The sequence below is a fragment of the Myotis yumanensis genome, unplaced genomic scaffold (genome assembly GCF_028538775.1).
Source record: "Myotis yumanensis isolate MYYU_CA2020_CCGP unplaced genomic scaffold, mMyoYum1.0.hap1 SCAF_16, whole genome shotgun sequence".
Classification (NCBI taxonomy): Eukaryota; Metazoa; Chordata; class Mammalia; order Chiroptera; family Vespertilionidae; genus Myotis; species Myotis yumanensis.
In genome coordinates, this window is record NW_027223767.1 from 20,825,128 (window position 1) to 20,841,500 (window position 16,373).

Sequence of the window (16,373 nt, forward strand, 5' to 3'; positions counted from 1 at the left end):
CCTCCCAAGTTACACTCACACTCCTTAAGCTCTTCAACCTGTTCCGGGTGCCACACTCCGGTGAGGGTTTAACCTGCACTAACTACGTACACTACATACCTCCTCTTGTCCACATCACCATGACTGATTTGTACCCCACCATTGCCTCGGTCTTAAGACTCCAATTACTTTCCTCTGACTCTCCTCTCTATCTGGACCAATCTTTCCCTTTCCTCCGTCACCCCCGAATTTTTCAGTTTGGTGAGGCTGAGGGATGAAGAATTGGGTCAGAGGCTCGACGGCATCGATTGCCTCTGCTTTCCCTTCTTTTCTGGACTGGCTCTCCTCCCTCCCTACCCCCAATCTATTTTTAGCCTGCCTCTGTTTTCCTCCGTCTGGTTGGCAACCACTCGGGCCTCCTTCCCTCCGCTGCCCTTATCTCTCCCCTGCAGCCTGTGCAGACCCCAGCTGCCCTTCCACAGGTCTCATTGCCCGCCCGATTTATTTTCATTTTCTTCCATCTTGAAGATATGTCGGGTCTGCCTGAAAGGGGATGCCTGGCCACGCTCAAGCAGAAGAAAAGCCGGGAGATAATGCTGGTGAGTCTGTTTGGGCAAATCCTTCAGTGTTATTAAACCCTCGCGGTATCCTCTGACCCTCTCTACAATGGCTGATCCTCTCCTCTATGCCCATTGGCTGTTCTCTGCATTTCTTCTCCCCGTCTAGGACCCCTTCCCACCCCCAATAAGAAATGCTCACTTGGCAGTTGCATTGCTTGGCCCGTCCGGACCCGTTTCCCCGGGTTCAGGGGATGTGCAGCATTCCTGGAGGTCCTTGCCTACCTTTTTGGCCTGCACATTGCCAGTCTCTTCTTCCCCAAGTCCTGCTTCTCTCCACTCTGCCCTGGCCTCCCCACTCCCACACACCTGTCCGACCCTGCATGCCCTGGTCCCTGCCCCTCCGTGCACCCTGTTTCTAGGACACACCAGCTCATTTGTCGAGGGCCTCAGCCAGCTCAGGCAGGGCTTGTCCGCATCCCCCACTCGTCCTTTCTCAGCCTCCTCTAGACCTCGGTCCCCTGCTTTCGCTGCCACCAGCAAGCTGAATTAGACTGGATATTTTGGAAGGGATGCTGCAGCTGGCTGGGGGAGGAGGGTGGCACAGCGAGAGGCAGAGGGAACTGCGGGCAGCCGTGGAACATGAGGGAGAGGTTCCCAGCACCCTTTCTCCCCAGCTTCGCCAGCTTGGGAGCTGGCAAGAACTTAATTGATTCCTCTCTGTACCTCATTTTTCTCTCTCACACACACAATGCCTAGCTTTACAACTTACCACATTCTCTTACATACACCCAGATACCTGCCTGGCACGCTCCCTCTCCTCCAAGTTTCCTCAAATGCTCCCTCCTCAAGAGTCCCACCCTGACCACCATCAAAAAGGGTAGTCCCTCCCCCCACATTTACTATCTTCCTCACCCAGTTCTGTTTTTCTCCAGCATACTTGTCACCTCCTCACATACGATGTAACTTACTTATAGATGTCATTTACATTTCTTCCCCTCCCTGGACTGTACATTTCATAAGAGCAGAGATTTCCATCTGTTTTGTTCACAGTTACATCCACAGTGCCTAGCACAGTGCCTGCCACACAGCAGAAGCTCAATAAATATTTGTGTATTGAATGAATAAATGAATGAATTATCTTATTTAATCCTCACACATTCCTGCAAAGTTGGTTGATATTATAATCATTTTTTTATTGTGGTAAAATATATATAACATAAAATGTACCATTTTAACCATTTTATGTGTACAGTTTAGTGGCATTAAGTACACTCAATTAAACCATGATTATGTTTGTGATGTGCTAAATTAGGATGTGAAAGCATCATAACATCCATCTCCAAAACTTTTAAAAAAACATGTTTCCTCCTTTATTTATTTTTAATTTATTTCAGAGAGCAAGGGAGAGGGAGAGAGAGATAGAAACATCAATGATGAGAATCATTGACTGGCTGCCTCCTGCATGCCCCCCACTGGGGATCGAGCCCGCAACCTGGGCATGTGCCCCTGGCCAGAATCGAACCCGGGACCCCTCAGTCCACAGGCCCATGCTTTATCCACTGAGCCAAACCAGCCAGGGCCCACTTTATTGATTTTTAGAGAGAGAGAGAGAGAAAGGGAGAGGAATAGAGAGACAGAAACATCAATGATGAGAGAGAATCATCGTGCCTCCCACATGCCCTCCACTGGGAACTGAGTCCACAACCCGGGCATGTGCCCCAACCAGGAATCAAACCAGTGACCTGGTTCCTGGGTGGACACTCAACCACTGAGCCACACTGGCCAGGCTCCAAAACTTTTTTATCTTCCCAAACTGAAACTCTGTGTCCATTAGATATTAATTCCTCATCCTTCCCTCCCCACAGTCCCTGGAGACAACCATTCTACTTTCTGTTTCTCTGAATACAATATGTGTCCTTTTGTGTCTGGCTTACTTCACTTAGCATTTTATCTTCAAGGTTCACCCAGGTTGTAGTATTCTGCCCATTTTGCAGATACGACGATGGTTATTATTACCACTTTACAGAGGATGAGGTTCAGGGAACGATCTGAGAGCGGCTAAAAAGCAGACTTGTCATGGGGCTGATGGGATTGGCTGCCTTTTATAATCCCCTGGAGAAATCAGTGCTAAGCCATGTGCCTAGGCCTGTATGGCAGTTGAAGAGTAATTTCCTTTGTGTTGTATTTCCGTTGGGAATAGTAATGCTTTTATTCCCATTTCCCACTCTTTCCCGCTCAGTAACTCCTCCTAATATTTTCACTCCCGCCACCACCCTCCCACCAGTCCCAGTTTTCTCCTCCCCCGAGCACTTTAACTCCTTCCTCTTGGGCCCAACTGGCCTGGTCTGGAGGGCCTCCTGCTTGGGTCCCATCTGAGCGCCTTAAGCCTTGCCTGAGTCCCCGCTTCCACCCCTCTCCCCTCCTCCCACCCTGGGGTAGTCATGAGCCTGTTCCCTTTCAAAGCAATTAGTGCAAGGAGGCCAGCCGACTCGGTGCTAATGCCGTTTCATTAAGTGGGAGCAATCCTAATGATAATAAAATGGCACATTTAACATTCAAACATTGAACAGGGTTTCTAAGCGAGTGTGTCTCTCTTTCTTTCTGGTATAACAGTTCCATCTTCATAAGGACCTGACAATACACCTTAATGGGAGGCTGGGGGACTGAGCATCTTTCCAGAACCAGAGAGAGGATGAGAACCAGACAAAGAATCCAGAGAAAAGGGGTGCAGTGCATCAAGGGGGTAAGGACCCCCAAGGATTCCTGGGGTGATGGATTCTGTGGTGCTGAGTCTATATGAAATGGGGTCACACGGAAAATAAAGCCCACCACCGACTTTAAGGCAATGCCATTACTTATTTGTCGATTCAACACATTTTTTTTTCCACAAACATTCATGGTGCACCCGCGATGAGCCAGGTTTTAGCAGAGCTTGTGATGGTGGGTGGCTCTAGTTTTAAGGAAAGGGAACTTCAAGGGCAGTAGTCCTCTACAAATCATCTTGTTTACCCTCCGCTGGGCAGCCTTAGTCAAATCCATCTCCAATTCATCACATGTCCCAGCAAAGAGAATTTTAACAGCCACTTTGGTCTCCTGCCCTGGGTCCTTGTGCCCCTCGTTGTACAAACAGACATCCTCTCAAAGGTCCTTGCTACTCCGTGATGATAGAATATTTGATTGACCATCTAGAAGCAAAAAAGTAATGGGATTGAGGAGCTGGCCAGGGAAGAAGGTACATTCAACCGTCTGGTGTTTAGGGGGGACTCTAAAAGCAGAAGAGGATGACATCCCACGGCCACTCCCTCCCCCACCCCCCCGCCCCCCTCGAGAAGCCTTCCCAGCAGAGGGCTTCACTCACAGCACCTGTGCTCCAAGGAAAGGCTGCTGGACATCTTGGATGTCTGGGTCAAAGGTGAGCTTTGCCCAGGCCAGGGAAGCGGCTGATTCGAAAAGGTGTCAAGTCATAGGATGGTGTCAACTTCATGCTTAATTCATACAGGATCTTGCCCACAACAGGGGACAGCTTGAATCCATGCCCTAGAGGAAGAAGAGCAGCTTGTCCGGCGTCCTCAGAGACAGGGGCTGGAGGCCCCGACACCGTCCCGAGTTAGAGCCTCCCACTAGGAGCACCCGTTCCTCTGACTTCCCTGCCCAGCCCCTTACACACTCAGTGTCCAGGCGCTGGCCCCCAATGGCCAGCTAACACCATTTTGCCTGGCACCGAGCACTGGCACTCGGCTTAAGGCCCCCCGTCTCCCCCTCCTCAGACTCACCCGAGAATCCAGCACCAATGATGATGTTGTCATACGTCGGGTGTCGATCAAGAATGAAGTGTTTGTCAGGGGTGTCCTAGAAAGAAACAGTCACACCTGTGTCCTTGGAGGACGGAGGGAGGAAGAACTAACTGCAGGCTCAGGAGGGAGAGGGTTAGGCTGGCTTCCTTTCCAGAAAGAATGGGAATGCGGCACAGGAACGCTCTCTGCACGCCAGTGCCCCCTTTGGGTATGTCAGCCTTTCTCATCTGTCCATCTGCCTCTCTCCTCCACAGAGCCATGAACACAGTAGGTGCTCAGTTAATGCGCACAAACGAACTTAGCCAAGATGCCTCAGGCTCTGGTGACATCTGTCTCTTCTCTTTGTCCCTAAGGCCCGCTCGACTAGAACATCTTGCCAAAAAATCTTTTAGAGCCCTTCTGGGAAACATAGTGAAGGACTGCCAGGCGTAAGTCTAGTTTCCTAATGAAAAGGCATATGAATAACCTCTAATGGGCCCTCTCTGGTGGAGGTGAACCGAACCACAGAAATTAACTCATTTGTTTCAAGTCGCATCCGATGTCAGGAGTCGAGGAGAGTCAAGCCTGAGCGGCGCCAGGCCAATCTGTCTCCTTCCCCTGCTCTCCGGGGCCGCCTGCCCCCTTACCGTGTACATGCAACGCTCCACCACGGCAGGTTCGGGCTCTAGGTCAGGTAAGTGGTCTCTGACAAAGCGGCTCAGGATCTGCACGTCCTGGATGTCTGAGGATGCTGCGGGGCAGTCCCGATCCTCGGGATCCGAGTTGTTGCCGTGGTGATAGCAGACCTGGCTCCCAACCAGAGCAGGGTGAGTGAGCTGCGAGGGCCGGCATTCCCGCTCACCCACCCAGCCCGGGCGACAGGCTTGTACACACAGTGCCCCCATCCATCATCCCAGCCTTCCCCAGTTCCTGACAAATGCTGCTTGCTGCCACGCTAGGTTGCCTAGTTGTTCATTCCCCGCCAACCCTCTGTTTGCAAAGGAAGGGCTCCCCTTGTGGGGGGCCGGGACAGCTGGGTGTCTTGCAATGCAAGTCGTGAATAGCGAGTAGACGCCCGCTGCCGCCCACCGGGATCTGAGGGAGTCCGCTGGGAACAGAAGTGGCCCCGATTCTGTGTGCACCCCTCCTGGCCTTCTCTCTGCCTTTCACTCACCTTCATCAGCCCTGGGTATTCTCCAGAGGGCAGCCCATAGATGTGGTGGGGAGCCAGGCTGAGGTCCAGGCCCAGGAAGCATGGAAAGGCCTGGGACACACCATAGCTTCCGGGAACCTTCTCTCGCCAGTAACACACGTTGATCCGCAGGGTCTAGAAGCAGGGAGAGGAAGTGGGAGGTGAGAGGGGAAAGCCTTGGAACTCTAAAGACAACGCTGGGGTCTTATAGCCCTGCAATACAGCCCGGATGCCCCACTTCACTCATCTATCCCCTTTTCATCCAGTTCTCATGTCATTTGTGTGTTATATTATATGATGATGCACAAAAATCTCTGAATCTCTGTCTCTTCTCCCACTCTTAGTCTTCTCCTATAACTAAGAGCCTTCCTGCTTTCTCTCCAGGAGTTAACAATGCCTTCTATTTATGGAGTGCTTACAAGTGGCCAGACCATCTCCGAAGGGCTTTATGTATATCTTTTCATTTAATTCTCCAGCAGCCCTACCCCCCATTTTACAGGTTATACAACTGGAGGCTCAGTGAGGGAAATGAATTTGCCCCAAGTTGTCCACCAGTAAGTGGCCATCTGGCTCCAAGGTTTCTTCTCTTAAGCACCAACTCTTGGGCTTCCAGCGTCCCTTACCTGGAGAGGCAGCTCAAGTCCCAGGGGACGGAGGAGCCTGTTGGTCCAAGGACCTGCTGTGATGACCAAGCTGTTGGCTTGGTAACTCTTACAGGTGGTTTTCACTATGACCGGTAGCCCTGGTTTTATCTCCATCACCTTCTCTCCATCACACACTTTGCCTCCTAGCTGTCGAATTGCATCCTGAGAGGACAGGACCAGAGAAGGGCAAATGGTTATATTTGCAGCTCACCCTGGTGGACAAAGAGTCCTTTGCTTAGGGCAGAAAGAAGTGCAGATTCTAGACCTCCTCTCCCACATTGGCAAGACCTGGCAGGGTGTATACAACTGCCCCGCCCAAAGGTCAAGACTAAAGCCAGCATGGCGAAGGCTCTCATCCAGTGGGGGAAGGCGGGTTGGGGCATGACTGATTGGGACCCAGGATGCTCAGATCAGGAGCTGCGTTGCCCCTAATACTGCACAGTCTCACCTGAAGGACTCTGAGGGCCTTGGCTGCATAGAGAATTCCTCCAGACTCTTCCAAGAGTCCCATTTCTCCCTTGGCCAGCCGAATGTTGGGGAAATGTTGCTTCAGTTCTTCAGATGAAAGACACTGGTGTTTCACCCCCAACCTAGACAAAGTAGCCTGGGTTGCCTTTAATTCTTGATTCTCCTTTACTCCCAGCAGTAGTAGTCCAGTCTGCCTGTAAAGAAAGAGAGAGAGACCTGGGTGAAGGTTTGCATCAGGGCCCTGGGCCATTCTCTCTCATTCTTCAACAAGGGTCCCAGGGCCAGGCACCAAGGAGAGTCCCAGCCTCCCATTAAAAAAACAACACACAAACAAGTGAAGTTATCTCAACTCTGTTGCAAGAATCACAGTGTTACTGAGCTGGTTTCCAGGCCATTCCCAAGTCTGTCCTTGTCTCTCACTACTACCGGTTTGCTTGTTTCTCCCTCATCCCTCTCAGGATATCCATTCTGACTTGGAGGGCAAAGATCCTAAGTCCTCTTTTATTCCCACACCTAGAAAGTGGTAGGTGTTCAATGAGTTTGATGTGATCTCTTCCCTTCCTCCCATCCCCTGACCCTATCTATTCACTGTTTTTCATCTTTACCCTTTACCTCCTCCCCCACCCTTGCTCTTTCTTTTCTCTGTCCCTTTTCTTGTCAGGTAATGTTTTGTCCCTTCCTTGTCTGTCTGTCTCTCTGTTCCTTCTTTGAGGCTGCGCATTTTGTGGAAAGGGTCCTAAACTGGGAGGTCTGGCTCTGGGGCCAGTCCCAGCATCCCCTGTGACCTTGCTCTGGTTTCTCCAGGCCCCAGGTTCCTCCTCTGTGACAATGTCTATTAGACTATTGGTGGTTCCACATCAATGTGCACCATCGCCAACCCAGGGGCATGTGGAAATGTCATGAGCCTTTTTTTTTTTTTTTTTTTTTTTTTTTAGTTGTCACAATGCCTGGGGGTTGCCATTCACGTTTAGTGGACAAGGACCAAGGATGCTAAACCTGCGATGCTCAGGAGGATCCCACCCAAATGCCAAGGGCACCTTCATGCAGAAATGCCAGTCGATGGCCTCTTAAGGCCCCAGCAATTAATTTAGTGATTCTACAATGTTGTTTCTCTTTATGCTTCCCTCTGTGCTTCCTACTCACTAAGGGAGTAAAAGCGGTTTCTCTGTAATGCTTCTGTCTCTCGTCACAAGAAACCAGAGATCCCTTTTTTTTTTTTTTTCTGGAAACTGATCTAAACAATGGAAAGGTCACTTCGGCCCTTGGAACCATTCCTGTCATCGCTCTCAGTTTCAGCAGCCGTAGTGGCCGGCATCAGCCTGGTACATCCTCCGGGTACCGCTTATAAAGCTCGTAATAGCCTATAATGGAGTCTCATGGATATTACATGCTTCCAAATCCCACATTATCTGGTTGGGGGGATTAAAGAGAAGATTGGGAGGGGTTAGGAACACAGCGGGCCCCGGGGCTGGTGTCAGTACACAGAGCCACGCAGCGTGCCCAATTCATTTGCCATGGCCCCCGCCTACCCAGCGTTCACCGCTGGTGAGAAAGCAATAAGTACCTCGGCCTCTTCAAAGCTCAGCAGAGGAAGGATGCTCCAGAAATCCCCGCTAGCAGCAGACGGCCTTTTTCCTGTGGCCCCAAAAAAGAACCTCAGATGGGTGCTCAGCTAATGGAAACTTGCCTAGTAAACATCATGGTCAACAGGATAATTAAGAAGTCACCCAAGTGTATGTTCTTGAACCCTTTTTACCCGATGGGGTTGTAGCTGGGTAGAATTCTGGGAAAGACTTTGGCTTAACCCCTCCCTATAGCAGTCAGATCGCTGGCCTGGAAGTAGAACCCATAGCCTAACCCTGCCTGCAATGTATCAGCCTTGGTCTCTCATATGCTCTCAGATTTAGTGCCTTTCCCTTCTCCCTCCTCCCTGCCTCCCTCCCTTCCTCCTTTTATTTCTTCCTTCCCTCCTTCTCCCCTTCCTTCCTTGAAATAAGAACCCCTCTCACAGGAACATACAGTGCAGGGGAAATGAACGCAGGCCAAGACAACGGGCCGATCTGCTGAATTATGAAATGCTGAGTGACGTTCTCATTCCCAAGCCGTCCTGTGGCGGGTGAAGCGGGGGCGCCCCATCCTGAAGAGTAATCAGCTAGCCGGTTCTGCCGGCGAATGTAATTGTGCCGATCGTAATCATTTTGCTCCCGCTCTCTGCCCCTGTGGCATTTATTTCTTAGCCCAGATATTGATCTAACAGTGGGAACTTTTCCATCTGAATCGGTGATGCCGGACCCTCCCCTCATCCGAAGATGCGTTTGGGAAATTCTCATTTTCCGTGGATCACGGCTGAGCTATTTGGCCTGAGGGAAACCGGTGCCCTGCCGGAGAAGCGCCTCGGATTGGAGAGAGATTTTTTTGACCATTATGAGCAAATCGGAAATAAATGTAAAACACTGCCTGGAAATGCAAAGGCCTGTCATTATGGGAGATAGGTGAGAGGCTCCTGTGGGAAATGCTTAGAGAATTGGAAGTCAGTCAATCAAAACCGGGATGGGAGAGTGGGCCTCTCCCCCAGTATGAAGATAGATGACTTCCATGGGCAGATTGAAAATCATTTAAGTGCTTATTTTTTTTAATGGCTTTTCTAGATCCCAATAAACAGACTGCTCATTCTGCATCAATTTCTCGCCCCTGTGCCCTGGGCCTCCCTCTCCTCTTTTTGGCTCTGACCTAGGCTACAAAATCTGGGGAGGCATCACAGGAAAAAGAAATGCCCAGAAAATGACTGGTCAGGGCTGGCCTAGCAAGAAGGCACCCCAAGTGAGGCTGGGAGGTCAGGAAACCCTGGAAAAAGGGCAGCTCCCAACTCTTCGAATGTCCTCAGCTGAGTGCAAAGCATTTGGTATGAATTGCGCCTTCCTCCCAACCCCAGCTGGATCCGGCACGAGGAAGAGGTAATCACAGATTCCTCCCAAGGCTCACGTCAACTCGACGGCCCCACTAAAGCCACGGAGTTGGTGATTAGGGATTTCTCCCAGTTACTATAGCAGGACGGGAGGCAAGATGGAGTGGGGAGGAATTGGGGGGGAAGGGCAGACATCTCGCCCCACATCTGCCAAGTCCTAGCCCCGTCTCCAGCCCCCCCCCCCCCCCCCGTCTGGGTTAAAAGTACCAGGCAAGCCAGCTCTCAAAGTCACCTTGGGGAAGGGATTTAAGTAAGGACTAGGTGGTGGCTGCTGTCTTTGTTGGTGCTGGAGGAGCTCCTGGTGTTTCATCTTCTGCTCAGTGGGCCGAGGTGGAATCGGTTAACAAAGACTGCTCCAGGGAGGGGATGTGGCTGACAAGCCAGACACTTCGCAGACACAGGAAGCAGCAGCTGCGGAGGGGGCCACCAGGTTCTGCCAGCAGCTGTACTGCCTACGGCTGTGATCTTGTCTGATATTGTCAGCTAAGCAGGGGCAGCCGGGGTCAGGAGCTAGATGGTAGGCCTCAAAGGGAAAAGGCGGGCGGGGAAGAGAGGGGCCACAGAGCTGGGATTTGCTGTTGCTATCAACGTCCTGGCTGTACACATCACAACGATTCAGACCTTGTGATCTGACACATGTGTCACAGTCTGTTTCCAGAATATATGCAAATATCCCGAGCTCACCCATGTTTAGTATGCCACTGTCACAGGAAGCGACAGAACAGAAGAAAAGGAATTGAGCAACCGCCTTACCTACCAACTCCTGAAGGTGTTATTTTTTTAAAATCATCGTCAAAGAGCATTAAGTAAATGCATCCGTATCTATCAGTTAGATTATGATATTGTGCTAGTTCTTCCAGAAGGACCTGTTACTATATGATCCACCACGAAGATGATGGATCATTTAGAAAATCCGAATTAAGAACAACAGCTAAAGGAATTGGAATGGGAAGTATCTGTTCTGTGTCCTCTACTAAGTTAAAGAACCAAATAAATTAGTGTGCCTGAGTAAATTAGGTTAGCCATAGAAAGGACTTGTCAATAATAATAATACAGAACACCTAACACTCCATAGGACTTTTGAGGTTTTCAAAGCACATTCACTTTACTCTTCTTTTTTCATAATTGAGGCTGTGAGACATCAGAACGGTCTTTTAAGGAGGGCTATGTATGTGTCTGTCTTTAAATGTACCATACATTAGCAGTCTTCTGATCTGGGATGATTTAGCAATAAACTTTGCCGGAAGCTGGTCCATCCTTGCTGCTTGACACAGTTGCTGCAGGAAAGAAACATCTGCACAGCATATGTTTCAAGGGACCTGGCATATATAGCATATTGTTCTTAATATGTTTGCTCTCCTTAGTGCCATGTGTTTTAACCAAGGTCACCTCTCCGAGAAAGGTTGTTTCCCCAGGTGGGGATTTTTCCCTGAGGTTAGGGATGGGATACAACCCCTTAATTAAGTGCCAGGCGGGTAGTTAAGCTACATAATCTTTACTCCCTGGAATGGAGATAAGAAACGCCCTAACCTTTGTAATAGAAATTGACAGGATTAAAATCGGCTGGTATAAATACGGATGTAACAAGACAATAATCATCAGATCCTAACCAGAACCTAGCCAGAGAGCATGGCAAAAGATCCTGGACAGAACCTGGCTACAGAACTTCACTGGAGAACCTAGACAGAACATGGCAAAAGAACCTGGATAGAACCTGGCTAAAGAACCTGGTGACTGAACCTGGCTGGAGAACCTGTAGAACCTGGCTGGAGAACCTAGCGAGAGAACATGGCACCGGAACTTGGTTGGAGATCCTGACCAGAACTTGGTTGGAGTTCCTAGACAGAACTTGGCTGGAGATCCTGGAGGGAGAACCTCGCTATGCTGATGAACTGAAATCAGTTTCCATGTCATTCATTCTTCGCCGACTCCGTCCACACCTTTGGGGATCCCTGGACTTGCTGGGGCAGGACCCCAGCAAAACTTGTTTGGAGACAGGAGGTAGACAAAGTAACCAATTTGTGGTATCTTCTAAACCAGGGAGCCAGCAAACTATGACCCAGGGGCCAAGTCAGGCCTGACACTTGTTCTTGTCACAAGCCAAGATGGTTTTTGTATTTTTCAATGGTTGATAAAAAGCAAAATTTCATGACATGAAAATTATATGAAATTTTTGTGTCCATAAGTAAAGTTTTATTGGGACACAGCCATGCTCATTTGTTGCAACTATATTCTCTGTGGCTGCTTTCACACTGCAGTGGTAGAGTTGAGTAATGGGCAAAATTCAATAGTTGCAACAGAAACCATATGGCCTGCAAGACCTAAAATACTATTTGGCCATATACAGAAAAAGTTTTCCAAACCCTGCTCTAGACTATAAGAATTCTGTGATTTGCACTAATGGGTTAAGGCCCTGACTAGTCAGTAGCAACCCTCTAATGAGATTTAATGAGAATTAAATGAGTTAAAAAATATCAGGTAGTTTTAAAACAATTTGACTTTCTTACTATAAGCACTAAATATATGATGATGATGATGATGATGATGATGATGATGGTGATGGTGATGATGGTGATGAGGCTTTGTCTAAGCCCTTTTCATACTTATCCTCACAACAGCCCCTGAAATATATATTATTACTCCTACTTTACAGATGAGAAAACTGAGTCTCAAAGACATTAAACAATTTGCTCCAAACCACACAGCTAAAATGTGTCAGAGCTGATATCCAAAGTCCTGTCCTCCTGCCAAAGAAGAAGATTATGAAAATATGAGCATCTCCTACCCAAGGGTGCCTTTCCCTCTCTCCCTTTCCAGGAGCCTTTCCCCTTGATGTTCTTGGTTGCTGCATCCCATCTGTCTCCTCCTGCCCTACTTCCTCCCTGGCTCAGTTGAGATAGGATGTGGCTAACCCAAAACAGGTGGGAGGAACTGCCATTTATTGAAAAGTGCTAGGCACTGTGCCAAGTATTTCACAAGTCTCGTTTAATCCTCACAAAACCCTGTGAGAAAACATGAGACACAGAGAGGTACAGAAACTTTCCCAAGGTCACATAGCCGGTAAGAGGTAGAGCACAAAGGCAAATTCAAGCCTTCTGACTTCAGACACTCTTCTTCTTTTTAAAAATATATTTTTATTGATTTCAGAGAGGAAGGGAGAGGCCGAGAGAGAGAGAAACATCAATGATGAGAAAGAATCATTGATTGGCTGCCTCCTGCACGCCTCCTACTGGGGATTGAGCCCGCAACCTGGGCATGTGCCCTTGACTGGAATCGAACCCAGGACCTTTCAGTCTGCAGGCTGACGTTCTATCCACTGAGCCAAACCGGCTAGGGCCAGACACTCTTCTAACGTCTCTTTTAGTCACCTCCTTGTCTACTAGGAAGAACTTTGCCCTCCAAGGCTCAGCATTTCTTTTAGCACAAGAGACTCAGCAGTATTTGCAGATGGCTGACAGACAGGGGTCCCTTTGCCAGGCTGCCCCTCAGCGGGACATGCTCCTTTATTTGGGTGCTGGGTGCATTAGCTGCCTCTGGAATAAATCTGTAATTAGCTGCCCTCGCTGTATTTGCATAATGGATTTCACTTTGTTCTTAAGTTAATGGTGTTTTTGCAACAGAACAGTAACCTCTTGGTTCCTGTCCATTAAAATAACTGCCACCCTGTAGGGTAGAGCTAGAGTTTTGTAGGAAGTTCAGTTAAGAGCCATAGAGATCAACCATAAAAATAAAAAAGAAGGAAAAAGAAGGAAAAAAAAGAGCCACAGAGAAGATGGGAGCAAAGGTGGTTGGGTGGTTAAAGTTCTCTGTGTATCACAGGCTTTCTTCCCCATGAGCGTGTGAAAGGTCAGTTAGGAGCGGGCCTTGAGGGTTGTCATGGGGGCAACAAGGAAAGAGCTGCAGGCTCACTCCCTGGCAAGCAATGGGGTCTGAGGAGCATCCCTACTTTGTTCTATGGGAGGAGGCGTTCAGAGAGAATAAAATGGATTTATAGGGGTCACTCTGGGAGTTGGGAGCTGCACCCAGCATGAAAAGTTATGATACTAGTAGGAAGATAAAGAATCAAGACAGCAGCCTCCTGTTCTATAACCATCCCTGCCCTAACAGAATCTCTGATGGCTTCATGGAGATACAGACACAACCTCGGCTAGCCTTGGACACATGGTCTGAACCAGCCCTGAAACTCAGACCCCGGCAGGAGCCATCTGGACCTGTGGGTGATCATGACGGTGAGCAGCATGCTTCCATGTGACTGGCTCTCCCCTAGGCCCTATGTCCCTCCATGGCATCTCAAGTGTGCACGGCACTGCTCCCTCACATCCTAGAAGCACCTCCAGGTGCCAGGCCCCATGATTTAAGGAATTCTTCAACCTGTATAATTGGGTTCCAGCTTCGTGCTCCAGCTGGGCCCATATCTGGTAGCACTCATCCATCATCTGGGTGTAAAACTCTTCAGGGTATGCCCTTCGGATTATCCGGCTCTGCCCGTGGGAGCTTCCTCGGGAGTGTGGTAGAAAGAACTGGAAGTGGAAAACAAGAGAGACAACTGAAGCTATTACCCCTTGCACTCCCCCGGCCCCCCACGCCCACCCCACTCCCTTTAAAAGCCAGCTCATCAAGTCAACCAGGAGCTGTCAATCAGGAGCACTTATTCTTCAAATATTTCCATACATTCTCCCTTTATGACCACGTTCCTGATCTGGCTGTCAGAACAGAAGTTCTTCAGCTTCCTTTTTTGCTAACATCATTCACATCCCCGAAGCCCCTTTGTTAGTGTGTCTTCAGTCATCCTGCTGCTACCCCATCCTACTTAGAGGCACAGAGAAGCAGAATTAGAAAGGGCCTTTGAGATCATTCTAGTCTAGCCCCTCATTTCATGGACAAGGAAACAGATGCTGACTATTTCCCTGTGGCTTCGGATCACTCAGGACAAGGAAACCACTTGGGATTTAGCAAAAAATGGAGAATTGCCTGCAAGGTTGAACCAAGAATCCCTCGGGCTTTGAGAAAAAATGACAGAGAAATAAAAAAAGGTTTCCAGCCCTAGCCAGTTTTGCTCAGTGGATAGAGCATTGGCCTGCGGACTGAAGGGGCCCGGGTTCGTTTCCAATCAAGGGCACATGCCTAGGTTGCAGGCCCAGTCCCCAGTAGGGGGTGTGCAGGAGGCAACTGATCAATGATTCTCTCTCATTATTGATGTTTCTACCTCTCTCTCTCCCTTCCTCTCTGAAATCTATTCCTCTCTCCCTTCCTCTCTGAAATTTCCAACCAATCCAGCTTTACCAAGAAGAATCAACCAAACCAGGCAGAAGGGGAGGGGAGAAATCTTTGGCAGGTGAGCTGGGTGGACATGTCCTGGGAAGAACCCTGTAGACAGGCAGGCCCACCCACATGTGCATGGTCACGGTAGACAGCGCTGCCTGGCGTCACCTTTTCTATAAGGAAAACTAAGACCAAAGTCTTATTTCCTGTGCATCGAACAGGCGGCTGCTATTATCTGGAGGCGGCAGAAGAAACAGAAGCCTCCGCTGGGTGCCAGGGTGAGAGGCCAGGAATGTGCAGGGAAGAATCCTACCTCTGAGGCTGACAAATCAGCCTTGCCTCGAGACAAAATTAGCTTTACTTAAGGTTACCCAAAGCAGAACTGATTCTTTTTCTGGGCCAGATCAACCATTTTGGCACAGAAGAGAATGGATAGCAAGAAGGAAGAGAACAGGGCCTGGGACACTTCTTGATCAAGGGCAGGAACTGGGAAGGGGGGGGGGGGCGGGGGGGGGGTAAAAGGAGAAAATACACCTAGAAACTCGACATGGGTCTTGGCTGGGGGGGGGCGGGGGGGGGGGGACTTTCTTTGCATTGTGATGACGCACACACCAGGCAGATAAGCTACAGATTGCACAGAATTTGTGATGATCAGGCCCTTTGGCCTGGCTCCGCAGCCTGCTAGCTCTGGAACCTTCTCTCTAGGGGAGAGACAGGGACAGTCCCTAAGGTCAGGAGCACAGAGGGGACACAGTACCTGCTCCAGCAGGAGAACGCGCTTCCCGTGTTTGGCCAGGTGGTATGCAGTGAAGCAGCCCTGGATGCCCGCCCCGATCACAATGGCATCGCAGAGGTCATTCTGAGCAGCCATGATGCCCACTTAGCCCCACAGCCACAGAGCCCACACACAAAGGAGAGGGCTAGCAAAGCAGGACCCTGGGCTGAAGGAGGAGGAGGAGGAGGGCAAAGTCCAGCCTGGCCAGCATTCCCACAATCCCCTGGGGCGGTGTCCTTCTCCCCTCCCCCAAAGCCTGGCACGGGGCTCGGCCTGGCCTCCCCTGCAGAGCAGAGCTGGGTAGTCTGATTTGTGAGGGTTAACCCAGCTCAGCTGCCAGCCTCACCCTTTCATCTCTCTAGCTTTCTATTCTTGGCTCAATTATTGTCATGCAAATGGGCTCCTTCCTTTGCCACCTTCCTGTCTCATTATGATCTTTGTCTCTGGGACCTCGGCCCTGGAATTTCAATGCCTCCTAGACCAAGCTGGGCACCAGGAATGCTGCCTCCCCCTGCTGGCTTTCCTCTCTTCAGCCTGGTTTCCTTTGAAGATTCTAGAGGGCCGAACTAAGAACTTGGCACTATGCCCAGGATAAGGTCCACCTCCCTGGGGGTGGTGAGGTCAGGGGGTAGGTGCTGGGCCAATTGAGAGGGCAGCCTTGTGATTATAAAATTACTCTCAGCGTGTTTTACTTTCATTTTGTCTAAAAGGAGAAGAAGAAATGATCCTGAACAAATGGAAAGGACAGAGTGAGA

General features: G+C 49.7%; 1 protein-coding gene across 2 annotated transcripts; it reads right to left on the minus strand.

Annotated features, from left to right (window-relative positions):
- Nucleotides 1-1,749: 1,749 nt before the first annotated feature.
- Nucleotides 1,750-15,753, minus strand: PIPOX (pipecolic acid and sarcosine oxidase). 2 transcript variants are annotated; one of them, XM_070394193.1, is made up of 9 exons: nucleotides 15,601-15,753; nucleotides 13,953-14,101; nucleotides 6,597-6,810; nucleotides 6,128-6,310; nucleotides 5,487-5,639; nucleotides 4,960-5,118; nucleotides 4,313-4,388; nucleotides 3,903-4,076; nucleotides 1,750-3,724 (listed from the first exon to the last, which is right to left on the minus strand). In XM_070394193.1, the coding sequence occupies exons 1-8, from the start codon at nucleotides 15,712-15,714 to the stop codon at nucleotides 3,946-3,948; spliced, it is 1,179 nt and encodes a 392-aa protein (XP_070250294.1). In that variant the 5' UTR covers nucleotides 15,715-15,753; the 3' UTR covers nucleotides 1,750-3,724; nucleotides 3,903-3,945. The 2 variants fall into 2 exon arrangements, with proteins under 2 accessions (XP_070250294.1, XP_070250295.1); XM_070394194.1 differs by having other exon boundaries at nucleotides 3,898-4,076.
- Nucleotides 15,754-16,373: the final 620 nt, after the last annotated feature.